This window comes from Myxocyprinus asiaticus, chromosome 44 (assembly GCF_019703515.2).
Source record: "Myxocyprinus asiaticus isolate MX2 ecotype Aquarium Trade chromosome 44, UBuf_Myxa_2, whole genome shotgun sequence".
Classification (NCBI taxonomy): Eukaryota; Metazoa; Chordata; class Actinopteri; order Cypriniformes; family Catostomidae; genus Myxocyprinus; species Myxocyprinus asiaticus.
Window position 1 is genome coordinate 21,019,860 of NC_059387.1, and position 13,268 is coordinate 21,033,127.

A 13,268-nucleotide genomic window follows, 5' to 3' on the forward strand; every position below is an offset into this window, starting at 1 on the left:
AGAGCAATACTTTACTGTAGAAAAAACTGTAGGGTTGAACAGTTTATTAGTATTATATTTGCATAACTCTGGGAGTAAAGGGCACAGAAGGAGAGTGATTGGAATGTGTATTTACAGTATGTGTGCCAAGCATATGTAATAAACCTTAATGAGAAGGACATCTTTGAGGTTATCACCTTATCACTGGCTGGCGTGATGCCTTTTATACACTACTGCTTTGCCAAGATTTATTGATTGAGAAATCAAGATTCTTTCCCAAGTGCTTCTCAAGTGACTGAACTTTGGTGTGTCTTAATCTTATGATGCAGGTTTAGGCAAAATAAAGAATTTAAGAACTGACTTATTAAGATTTGCCACGTCCCAACAGATGTTGAATTGGAATTTGATTTGGAATGGCAGGAAGACAAATTACTGTCACAGTAATACAGTCACGAAATAGAGACATTTAAAATGTATTTCATAATTGTGTCCAACACAATTAATTTAGGTTAATTTTGCCAATTTATATTTTTTTCAACTGACAGACATATTTTCTATATTCTAAACTAAGTTCAGTACTGTCAACAGTTGAAAACTTTTAACACAACCATTACAGATTTTAATGCAGAAACAAAATGTCCACCAATATTTTCAGAAAAATGTATACAAATATTTACATTAAAATTTTGAGTAAATTAGAGCATTTTGTAAAATTTCTTGGGGAATTAAGTGTTCTTCTACCATGATCCGTACAATGAAATGTAATTTATTAAATTTAAATGTATATAAATTAAATAGAAAAAGCATTTTAAACATTGATTATCAATATCATCTAAAGGTTCTGGAAACACCCCATAGGTTACCTGTATGATAACATGTTTATGGGTAATTTCTGTTTGAAAAGGAAAAATTAATTTAATTGCATTTCAGTTCTAAGCATTTAAATTCAAATGTGAATTACAATTCTGCATCATGTTTGCTACATTCATTCTGAATGGTGTACAACCCTGTTACATGCATTTAAGATTTATGCATTTGAAATTTATAACAAAATTCCATAAAATGAAATTTAGTAATCTTTAGCAAAGAAAAAAAATTAATAAAAAATTAAATATTTTAAATTTTGTTAACTAAAAAAAAAAAAAAATGACTGTTCAATTTGATGGAATTTGTTTTTGATGGAAATTGAAATACGTAAATCTTAAAAAATTGGCTAAAATATTATTTTTTGATTATATGAGATGGTAAGTAACCCAAAATCTTAAAGGATATAAAGGACTAACCCACCTTCACATCTACCATGTCTTTTGGTGATATGGTGGTTTTTAGGTGCGGAAGTCTGCAGATAAGTTGTGAGAACTCTGTAACTAAATGCAGCACTGCCTGTACAGACCTGCATATCACATGAATCTCAGATGCACTGAGCTGATGTGAGGCTGTAAATCACTGTTCTGAGGTCAGATTTCTCTTAAATACCTTCATTCTGAACATTCCGCTAAAAATAGACCAGCATTGCTTGTTGAATGTATGTATAGAATGAGTCTGAGTTGTGGCATAGAAGGTAGTGTGCTGCTCATCACGTATTGGGAAATGTTGTACTCACAGAGACCTGGGTTTGAACCCAGCATGGGTCATATCCTTATTCCACTTCCTTTCTCTCTCCATATACAGTATATTCCATATATAACATGGGCAAAGAGGCAATAAAAAGAGTTGTATTTGCAAATAGGTTTAAATCATGTATTGACATGGCACCTTAAGCATGATTTTAAATTGTGAATTGGAAGTTAAATAACAAAATAGTTCAAATAATAGTTTAAATCTCTTGCCACATCCACAGTCAGCTTGGAGGACATTGAATCAGTGCGGTATGGCCGTCAGTCTGAGGGGCTGCAGAAATACACTGACTCCTCTGTGGAGGACCGCTGCTTCTCCATCATCTTCAAAGGTCGACGCAAGAACCTCGACTTGATTGCTAGTTCCAAAGAGGAGGCCAAACAGTGGGTCAAAGGTCTGGAGAAGGTCATGAACAGCATGAGCCACCTCAACCGCCAACAGAACAGCGAACAGTATCCTTGATCTTCCATTCTCCAAAAGCTGTTTCCTGAACAGATTTGTCAGTACTGTCATAATTGAGGGGAAATTGTATGTGGTTGTCACTAAGATGTAATATTTGTAGCTCACAACAGCTAAAGAAGCCTCTGGCTCAAAAAAATGAAATAAATAAATCTTTCCAGTTTTTAATATACAGACCTTACATTAGATAAAAAGCTGGATATACAGCTGTATGCGCAAAGCAGACAAGAACGCTGACAACAAAATGTCTTTGAAGGAGTTGAAGCATTTCCTACGGCAAATCAATATCGAGGTGGACGACAGTTATGCTGAGATGCTGTTTAGGGTGAGAGGCAAATAATAAAGCTTTTTAGAAAAACTTGTTTTCATCTGAACTTGTACTGCTTGTTTGGTGCAATCACAAAAATGAATGTACCTAATATTAAGTCCAACAAAATGTGGTGGCGGTGGACTAAAGCACTGAACTGGTAAGTAGAAGGTTGTTGGTTCAATCTCCACAGCCACCACCTTTGTGTCCTTGAGCAAAGCACTTAACTCCAGGTTGCTCCAGGGGGATTGTCCCTGTAATAAGGGCACTGTAAGTCGCTTTGGATAAAAGCATCTGCCAAATGCATAAATGTAAATGTAAACAAAATGTTTGAAAGGCTTTAAGGGTTAAGCTCAAAAAAACCATGCTGAGAACATCTCCAGGTCATATCTTCAAACCAGTTTATTTAAAAATATGAAGCATATTCTTTAAAGGTTTTATCAGAGTCACCTTAAAAATCAAAAGAAAGACATAATAAATTATATTTTGTTTAAACAAAATTAAGACTTTTTACATTGTGACATTTCAGTATGCTAAAAATCTTGTTACTGAAATGCAAACAACCTATGTGTAGTGCCTTTATTTTATGTTGAAACCATTGAATTACAGTATTTTTAGTGTAATACAGTAAAAATGATTGTATTACAGAAAAATAGGTCTAAGGTAAAACATCTTTTGGTGGAAAATGTGCTTAATTGTCATGAAATTAATGGCACTTTGGTCTTAAAAAATATTACTCATTCTAAAAATAGACTGTTGCCATATATTCATGCCTGTACACTTTTTCAAAAACAATTTTTCTTGTTTCATTTTGCAGAAATGTGACACGTCAAACTCAGGCACTCTTGAGGGAGCAGAGATTAAACAGTTTTACGATTTGCTGACTTACCGTAAGGAAATTGACGTGATCTATGGAAAGTACGCTCACACCAATGGACAGATGAGCTCAGCTGACCTGCTTAGCTTCCTCCAAAATGAGCAGAGGGAGCCAGTGTCAATGGATTATGCCCAAAAACTCATCAATAAATATGAGGTGGATGACACAGGTAGTGAGACTTAAATTACCACATGATTACATCAGATCATTTTTACATGTTTTACAACTCTTACAGTATAGGCATTTAATGAACTTTTGTATTTTTTCTAAACCTAAGAACAAAATATATACATTTTAGCCTGTAATACAACTACAAAGAATTATGTTTTCTTTCACAATACGATACAACACAAACTAAATTTCACAATCTGACTTGCAGATGCACGACCAGTCAAAAGTTTGGGCACATCTACTTATTCATTATTACTACTGTTTTCCACATCTTTGAATAATAGTAAATTCCTCAATACTATGAAATGGCACAAGTGGCACCAAAATATTTTAGCGACTTCAAAGTTGCCACCCTTTGTCTAGATTGCAGCTCTGCACACTCTTGGCATTCTCTTAACCTACACTTCATGATGTATCCACCTAGAATGCTTTTAAAACAGTATTAAAGGAATTCCCATGTATGCTCGGCATATCCGTTCCAAAAACATCAACATCAAACTTTTAACCACAAGCCTTTAGATGAAACATTTTTAAGATCACAAGAAACATAAACTCAGACACGTGTAACCAGAATTTTGACTTATAGTGTATAGCTTAAAAATTATGATTGCATGCGATTTTAAAAACATTTTAATAGATGAAGCGTTTTCAAATTTACCCAGCAAAACAGAAGAAGCACATGACCAAAGATGGCTTCTTGATGTACCTGAACCAGGAGGAAGGTGGCATCTTTAACCCCGACCACAAAGCCGTGTACCAAGACATGCGGCAACCACTCAATCATTACTTCATTTCTTCTTCCCATAACACCTATCTTATGGATGACCAGCTGAAAGGACCAAGCAGCACAGAGGCCTATATCAAGTATGAATATGTCTGCTTTCAGCTAGAAGTGTGAACAGCAATGCTGTAACAAATTAAACATTCGTTTCAACCAGTGTGGGAAATTAATGGTGGAATTTAAATAACTCACTATATACAGTACATTAAATTGAACAAAATATGACAAGAGCTCCATAAGTTGACCAAAACAGAAGCCACTTCTCTTTGGATTCACACTGTCCCTGGGCTTGAAAGCTAATTTGGATCTGTTTTTGGTTCACTTCAGTCCACTCTCCATTCACACTGTTGCTTAATGGAGCCTAATTTAGGCTGTCCCTAAAGTTATAGTGATAGATTTCCTGTGCATGAATAATTTTAAACAGCAAGTTATTCTACTTAAGTTTTAAAAGGTTTTCTTAAGCAAAATGATGACTATGATGATTGTATATAAGCGCACTGATTAAGGGCTGCCGCTGTGTGGAGCTGGATTGCTGGGATGGTGCAAACGGGGAACCAGTTATCTACCATGGCCACACCCTCACATCCAAAGTGCTCTTCAAAGATGTCATCAAGGCCATCAAAGAATATGCTTTCAAAGTGAGTGAATTAACTCGATATGTATGAAGAGTTCTATATTGAACTCTCAAATGATAAGTGGATAATGAAAAAAAATCTCTTTTAGTTTAACATGGGTCACCAAGACCTCAGTTTCTGTGTTTCTTTGCAACACTAGACCTCACAGTACCCAGTGATCTTGTCTTTGGAGAACCATTGCACCTTAGAGCAGCAAGAAGTCATGGCTCATCACCTAACCTCCATCCTGGGCAATGCTCTGCTCACTCAACCCCTGGGCAACCACATGCCAACCACTTTTCCAGGACCTGAGGTTAGTCTTGTCAAGGGATGTGCCACTGTGGTCGACTAATCAATTAGTCATCCAACATCTGACTAGTCGATTAGTGGGGTCGACTACTAACATTCATATTTTTTGTGGTGGTGGTTTTAAAGGTCAAATTAATTGAGAGACGCGACTTCCTGGAGAGCATTTTTTTTGCGTGATTATAGCTTGCTGTGCTTAAAAGTGAATAATAGTCAGCACAGTAAAACCTCCAGCAAGAAGTTTTGTCTCTTTAATGCTTTAACTTTAGTCCATTTATGCATCTCTGCTGTTTCAGCCATCAAGGTGCTGCATCAACAGTACATTACCAGATGATCACTGTTGGATGTTAAATCGTCTGCTGTGACTAATGCTCCCGTATTTGTAAGGTTGCAGTAAAAAATAACAAAAAATGTTTTAACTGCTTTATGGATGCACATAGGTGGTTTTGTGTAGCTCTGTACTGGAGCCTTTTTTATTTCTTACTTTCCCTTACTTTGATTTTTGTGCAATAAGAAGTCATAGTTATTCAGCCCATTTATTTGTTGAATATCCGTTAGTTACCATTTTGAAGTGCTACGCTTAGCATCCATATATCCCTCTGAAACGCATCTGATCACTGTCACGTGAACATAACGGAGCCTAATTGTCCTTGTGCGACCCCATGTCCACATGTGTGGACGTTGTATTTTGGCTTCGCTATACGCAACACTTAATTTTAATTCATTTAAACCGACCGAATACTGTTCACAACACTCTAGACTATCATATAAGGGTTAAACATCTGGCGTACCGCATCACGTGACACAACAACATGTTGTCAATTTCTGTGAAGTGCTTTTACAGGCGTAGAGCCAACAAAAGTGCCTCTGGTAAGAAACCTCTGAGGTTTTTCATTGAAACCTGTTTGGGTGTAAAGAGTAACGTTTCTAGTTTCGTTTGAAATGCCGCTTTAAAACAATTCATTAATTTGCTTTATAAGGAGTAAGGATAAATATAAGGTGCATTTCAAACTGTTCTGAGGCCAGTGCAGACAGACAGTACATTGAAGGTTACGCCATTCTCTAAACAGGGTTTAGATATCCTAATGCATTCACACTTAAAATCCGACCAACAGTTTGTTTCAGGCTGCAGATGATGTTCGGACCACTCAACATATTTGGCAGACATGGGACAATGATAATCAGTACATAGATTCAGAATTCATAATGCTACATTTGATTTTAACATGTTTAGCAGTGATTGGAGTCAGCTTTATAGAAAATCAGCTGTAGTGTCTGTAACGTCTCAAAACCATAAATAACCAACACTCCTGGAAACATAATAACCATTTTGATGAAAAACAATCTGACTTTCTATAGCTTGGTATAATTTAAAATGTATTATCAAGAGGTTATACATTATTATCCTTTACACCAACTAGTCGTTCAAATAAACGATTGACTAGTCTATTATGAAAATTGGTAGTTTTGCCCATCCCTAGTCTTGTCCATGTGTGGCCCTTTATTGCTGATCACAAAAAATCCACTTATTGAAAAAGATTTACAGTACATATGTGTCAGTGTTACCTGCACCAGAACTGAACAACTGGTGAATCTCCAGCGCCACAGAAAACAACAAAGTTGATACATACAGTATATATACAGCTATTCCAATGATTGGTATCTCAAGATTAACAACTAAAGAGGATGCTACATATCGCCACCTGCTGGATAACCGTCACAGTATTCTACATCCCGGTCAGCTCAGATGACCTCTCAAAAGTGCTCATCACCACACCCTTAAACTTTCCTTAAATGGCTTCCTTATCATCCTTGTGCACTTCCTGTTTACTTCGATATCCATGAACACAAGTCATGGTTCGAGAAAGAGGAAGTGATTATCAGCAGAGCGACTATTAATGTGTGGGGACTGTTGTTGCTTAACATGAACTCCTTTTGATTTTAAACCACTTATCCCTTTCTGATACACCAAAACTCACACAAAGCTGTCGATATAAAGTCAAGCTACAGTCTGAAATACGACTGAAAAGACAGCACAAGTTCAAACAGAGAGAAATGCTTCTTTATGGTTATGGGGTGGGAGGTGCTTCTGAATCATGTTATAAGAGTTTCAAACAGGCTCTGAGTTTATGAGCTTATAAAACTGGCATGTTTGGAATACATGCAGCTGGAACTGTTTTGCTATGTTAAAAGCCATGGTAATTTAATCTTTTCCTTTCAAATGCCTCATCGAATTAAGTTTCAGATAGACACGCTGTCCAAGCTTGAGCGTTGTCCCTTGCTGAGAAGTTCTGCCAGTTTCCCTGAATGACCTTCGGGACTAACAAACATACACTATACATAAGCATACTGTAGAGACAATAGGATTGTATTTCTGTGCCTTTTGATATTATGTGGTGAAAGTCATCTAGAGTCTCTTATTTGCTGCTATGTCATATTAAGGCTTTCAACAAAAACTTCATCCATTTTGTGTTTTATTTGTTGTTTTTTCCTCATATTTGTGTTTTGAAAGAGTTTTGAATAAATGTAGTTTAAATAAAAGGTCAAATCTGAATACTTGATTAATTTAATAATGCTTTCTGCTACCTGGTAGTACACTCAGCTCCATTTAACAAATGTTAAAGATTCCCTGCAGTGTGTTGGACTGTATTTAGGGCTTGCAAAACTGGACCTGAGTTCCAGAAAGCTTGTTTTTATGTTAGCCAGAAGCAAAAATATTTTGTCCATGACGTGGAATTACTGAATGTTTCTACTTTTTCCTGCTGAATTCTATTGTTGCAGCAGGAAGCTGGTTAAGTTCATTACACTGATTCAAACCAATTGTGAGTCTTTTTCAAATACTAATTAAAAGAACTGGCTCACAAGAGTCACTCGTTCGTCAATCGGACTATGGTGGTCGTGATGCATGTTTGTTTTTGTGTGCAGCCAGCAACGACAACACAATAGAAAGACATGTTTTCTATTTATTGTTTTCGTATTACAGGTACTGTATTTCGCAGTCTATTTATTGACTTTATCTCATTGCAGTCAATTCAGACTGCAAACTCGCTTGACATATAATTTCCTTTGCTGTGGCGCCGTAGATTCTACACTGTACGTTTTACAACATGTTACTTAAATTTGCAAACCTTCCTTATAAATAAATGTCTATTGTCTAATTTGCTTTGCAACAGCCTGTTCTATTTCCCTATTCTATTCTATGACATTTATATTTTGTAATTAAAAAATAAAATAATAATTTCAGCAGAAGTTAAAATATGATATTAAATGTGGTTATACATGTTTCTGTTTGCAGGAATTGAAGGGCCGCTTCCTGATCAAGGGCAAGCGCTTGAATAAGCTTGATGCAGCATTCAACAACAACACCACAGAGGATGTGGACAGTGTTTCTGAGGAAGACGAGGCTGCTGAATTGAAAGAGAATGAACAGAAGGTCAAGGACAAGGTGCGTTTAAAACACAACAGTCATTCAGAGGCCAACAACATAAAAACTAATTACCAAACGTCAGCATGTTTGGAGTTGGTATAATTTTACCCTCTGGCACTCACGATCAATACAGTAGAAGTCTTTAAAGAACCTACAACATTGCTTCAAGGGCTCAGTTTCTGTCCTCTGTTGACATGTTGCCTATTGAAACAGGACGTTAGGGAGGGTAAGATTTTGTCAACTTTTAAGAGGAAGATATCATATAGATGGCTTTAAAGCTTGTAGAGATGGACTAAATGCGTTCTCATGCGTTCTTGAATATAAGTTACAGAAAGTAATAATTGTTGTTGTATCACAGAAAAGCGAACAGATCATCAAAACATGCTGTTTGTCAAGTACACAACTCCCCCTTTACCCCACTCGTGCTTTTTATAATTTCACACACAGGAAGACACATTCCTCAAAACACTTGCAGTGTGAGTAAGGCTGTGGAGTATATTTGCATACACAAAGCTGAGGCAGATAAGGTCGATTTTAAATCGGCACGCTCAGCTGTCACAGACACAAAAGCCTGATTCAAATTGGAGGAGATTTTTTTTGCATATTTGGCATCCCTTTGTAATTGTCTGTGTGGACTCCATTTATGTTGTGCATCACTGTAACTAAAGTCTTTTTGATCACTTTGTAGAAGTCAAAAAAGATCAAGCTAGCCAAGGAGCTGTCAGATCTGGTCATCTACTGCAAAAGTGTCCATTTCAGCGGCTTTGAGCACTCAAGAGATAACCAGGCCTTCTATGAGATGGCTTCCTTTAAGGAGAGCAAAGCAATGAACCTGGCAGAAAACTCTGGTAATTCTTTTTTGTTTTGTGTTGTGTTGTTTTGTTTTGCATTATTTTATTGCATTATTAGTTTCTTTTCATTTTTTTTTTTTCTGCGATTTGTTTTATTTGTTAGTTTTATTTGTTGCTGCTTTGTCTGTCGTAAAAAGTAAGTTGTGCTGTTCAGGCTCTCCCAGTCCTGTTACAGATTTCAGAAAAAAGGGGTGATCACACTAGATTTTAACTACTGTATGCCCAATAGACATATTTGGCATTTTACCAAAAATGGGATTAATGTTGCCAAACACCTCTTATATCAAATTCTTTCCTTCTCACCCATACTAATGTCCAAAAAGGCACGGCATATATTCATCACAACATGGATAAGCTGAGTAGAATCTACCCAGCTGGATCTAGAACCAATTCATCCAACTACAACCCAGTGCCATTGTGGAACGCTGGCTGCCAAATAGGTACAAATTCATTCAAACTTAAACAATATACTAAGACTGAGACAGTTCAGAATCAATCTGTTTATGATCTACCCACACTACTTTATCTGTTTTATCCCTTATATTGGTCCACAGTGGCTCTAAACTTCCAGACTCCCTGTAAGGAGATGGATATGAACCAGGGCCGCTTCTTACCTAATGGCAGGTGTGGCTATATACTGAAGCCAGAGTTCCAGAGAGATCCGGCCTCTCAGTTTGACCCCAAAAACCTCAGCGCAGGCCCTTGGCTGCAAAAGAAGACTGTGCACATCATGGTGAGCATTACATTTTACAAAATACATTTAAGGCATGCCTAGTTATGTCTATATTATAAGCATCTGAGATTGCAATATTTCTTTCTTAAAGTGATAGTTCACCCAAAAATTAAGATTCTGTCAGCATTTGCTTACCCTAATGTTTTTCCAAACCTGGTTGACTTTCTTTCTTCCATGGAACACAAAAGGAGATATTAGGCCATAAATTAGTCTCAGTCCCCATTCACTTTAATTTCATCGAATGGTGACTGATTCTGTCCAACATACCCTTTGGTGTTTCACGGAAGAAAGAAAGTCTTTCAGATTTGGAACAACATGAGAGTAAGTAAAACATTTGAGTCAACTACCCCTATAATGAGAGAGGGACACCAGTCCTCCAAAAAACATGCTAATCAATTGTCATAAACAGTGATCACTCATCTGTCTCATCTTTGCAGATCATCTCAGCCCAGCAGCTGCCTAAACTCAGTAAAGACAAGCCTAAGTCCATTGTGGATCCTCAAGTGCAGGTTGAGATCTATGGTGTGCCAGTTGATAATGCCACCAAACTAACACATCACATCGAAAACAATGGCAAGTGACTCAACAGTGTATATGTTCACTCTCAATTCATTTGCAAGGCATTTGAAATGAATGTTTTACCTTGCTTTGTAAATATGTCAATCAAGTGTTTTTTCCTCATTGTGGATAGGTTTAAATCCTATGTGGAATACAAACTTCCAGTTCACTGTTCATGTGCCAGAACTGGCTTTGGTGCGGTTTTTGGTGGAGGACTTTGATGCTGCTTCCTACAATGACTTTATTGGCCAATACACTCTACCCCTCACCAGCATGCAGAACGGTGAGTCAATGAAAGCAAAAAGTGAGAAAAGTCACATTTAGAAGAAGTGGTTGACCAGTATGGGTTTTTCAAATGGTCAATGCCAATATCTAGAGAGCATGTTGGCTGAAGGCCGATCTAATGCAGATATAAATAACACTATAATTTAATGACAGTAAATGACATATCCACAGAATTTGCTGAATAAATATTTATTTTACATAATATTTACTCAGATTCACTCAAAAACTCTCAGTATCACCAAAACTTTTCAAAACTCTTTACTTTTTGCAGTCAAAAGTCTGGCTTGCGACACTTTTCGGCTAAGTTATTGTATGATAGCGATAATTTAAAAATACCAAATATCGACCGTTGTATGGGTCACCATATAGAACTTTCTGTTGTGCAATTCTAATGAATTCTCACCATAAGTCATAATATTAATTAAAGATACTATAAGGGCATTTAATAGTTATGTAACATTCCTCTGTCTACAGGATACCGCCATGTGCCTCTGCTCACAAAGAGAGGTGATGTCATTCCTTCAGCTGGACTGTTCGTACACATCATGGTTCTTGATGCTGAGTAGACTATGAAATTCCCTATTCCCTCATTCATATCAACGCCAAAGTGTGAAGATCACTGAACTAAACTCTCCTCTGCTAACACATTCTTGCAAAATGTTCTCTAAGATTTGGACTCGCTTTACCATTTACAGCCCTTCTTGCCATATGAGTACCAAGATTTACATTCAAGCACTTAAAGGAATAGTTCACCCAAATATAAAGAATCTGTCATCAGTCATCCTTATGTTGTTTTGGACACGTTTGACTTTCTATCTTCTGTGGAACACAAAAGGAGATGTTAGGCAGAATGACATGTTTGATGGAGGAAAGAAAGTCTGATGGTTTTGGAACAACATGAGGGTGAGTAAATGATGACAGAAATTTTCATTTTGGGGTGCCTTTAATGGAATTGATTGGTATAGTGCAACTGAGAAAACAGATGCAGGGTAAGTGAAGGATTTTTAAAGTTATCGTTTACCCACATGAAATCTGTGCCTGGAGACCTCAGACGAAAGCCCCATATATTTTCACACAATTCAAATGCCTATCTTTCTCAACTCTACATATTTCCCACCCCTTGCATGTTTGTTTGTTTGTTAACTTTTTTCCTTACATCCCTAAAATACTACTTTGAAACTATTTGAATAAATTAGGTTTTAATACATTTAGGTTTAAATAAATTATAAAATGTGAATATTTTTGGCTAATTTGACAAAGCTTTCGGGCTACCAAGAAGAGAGGAGTGCTTTCAGCTCCATATAACATATTTTTCTATATTGAACTCCACAGTCACTGAATAAAACATAAGCGTGCAGATTCAGTGTGGGTCTAGTTATTGTTAAAAAGTGAAACTTTAAAGACATTCCTGTCTAAATCAGTAGCACATTAATTGTTCAGTTTTTGGCAATTAACAATTTGGAAGTGTCAAAGTTGTAAACAATAATGAAACATACTGTATTTATTTCATGTTAAAGGTGGTTTGGAGATTAACTAAATATTTCACCTAACACTGATTTCTTTTATAAAAACTGTATTTAAAAAATATTACACTGATGTCTTTTTACATTAATATAATTTAACAGAGTATTTGTTTGTATTTCATTTCTTACTGATTGTGAGCTTGCCCAAACATTGCAAACCTTCAAGCCTTAATTTTAGTCACAAATATATTTCATTTAAATATTGTATTTTTAAAGAGGAAAATGTAATCTTAACGTAAGCATTCCTGTGTTCAGTGTTTTGTGAATGTGTCAGATGTGTTGAATGGCAATACTTTTGTTCACTACTCTGTGGTAAATGTTTATGTGACTGCATGTGTTAGTTCCCATCAGTGACTTTAAAATGACTTCATATGCTTTTTGAGAAGCTGCAAACTGTTTATAACCCTGACTCATGTTGGGGAATGCTTAGTTTTTAATACAACACTCAGGGTAAAAAAAAAGGTGAACAATAAACAATTCACACCATCTTAACAAAACACTATATCTTTTCTGAATGTTGTGCTCAATATGGATAAATGTTTTCAGTCACCACCCAAAAATGCCATTCTGTGATAATATTAATAGCAGGTCGGTTAACTTTTCAGAGGAGTATGAGAGTTGCACAACAAATGTGTATAACAGATTGAAAAGAAATAAAAACTTTGAAATATGAAATCTTTCCATTATTTTTTTGTTAAGGTATTTTATTTTGTAGGCCTTTTATATTCACTGTGGGAATAAGGAATTGTTGCTTTTTATCAGCTATTTTTCTAGAAATAT

General features: G+C 36.2%; 1 protein-coding gene across 2 annotated transcripts in view; it reads left to right on the plus strand.

Moving 5' to 3' along the window:
* The window catches only part of plcd1a (phospholipase C, delta 1a), a 29,866-nt gene extending 16,703 nt beyond the window's left edge, over positions 1–13,163 (plus strand). For both annotated transcript variants that reach the window (XM_051687748.1, XM_051687749.1), the window contains exons 3-15: positions 1,820–2,048; positions 2,251–2,380; positions 3,180–3,408; positions 4,073–4,274; positions 4,685–4,829; positions 4,966–5,118; positions 8,407–8,556; positions 9,227–9,386; positions 9,713–9,829; positions 9,944–10,122; positions 10,560–10,695; positions 10,814–10,963; positions 11,440–13,163. In XM_051687748.1, coding sequence (XP_051543708.1) covers positions 1,820–2,048; positions 2,251–2,380; positions 3,180–3,408; positions 4,073–4,274; positions 4,685–4,829; positions 4,966–5,118; positions 8,407–8,556; positions 9,227–9,386; positions 9,713–9,829; positions 9,944–10,122; positions 10,560–10,695; positions 10,814–10,963; positions 11,440–11,531 — 2,072 coding nt within the window. In that variant the 3' untranslated portion in view covers positions 11,532–13,163. The remainder of the gene's footprint in view (positions 1–1,819; positions 2,049–2,250; positions 2,381–3,179; positions 3,409–4,072; positions 4,275–4,684; positions 4,830–4,965; positions 5,119–8,406; positions 8,557–9,226; positions 9,387–9,712; positions 9,830–9,943; positions 10,123–10,559; positions 10,696–10,813; positions 10,964–11,439) is intronic.
* Positions 13,164–13,268: the final 105 nt, after the last annotated feature.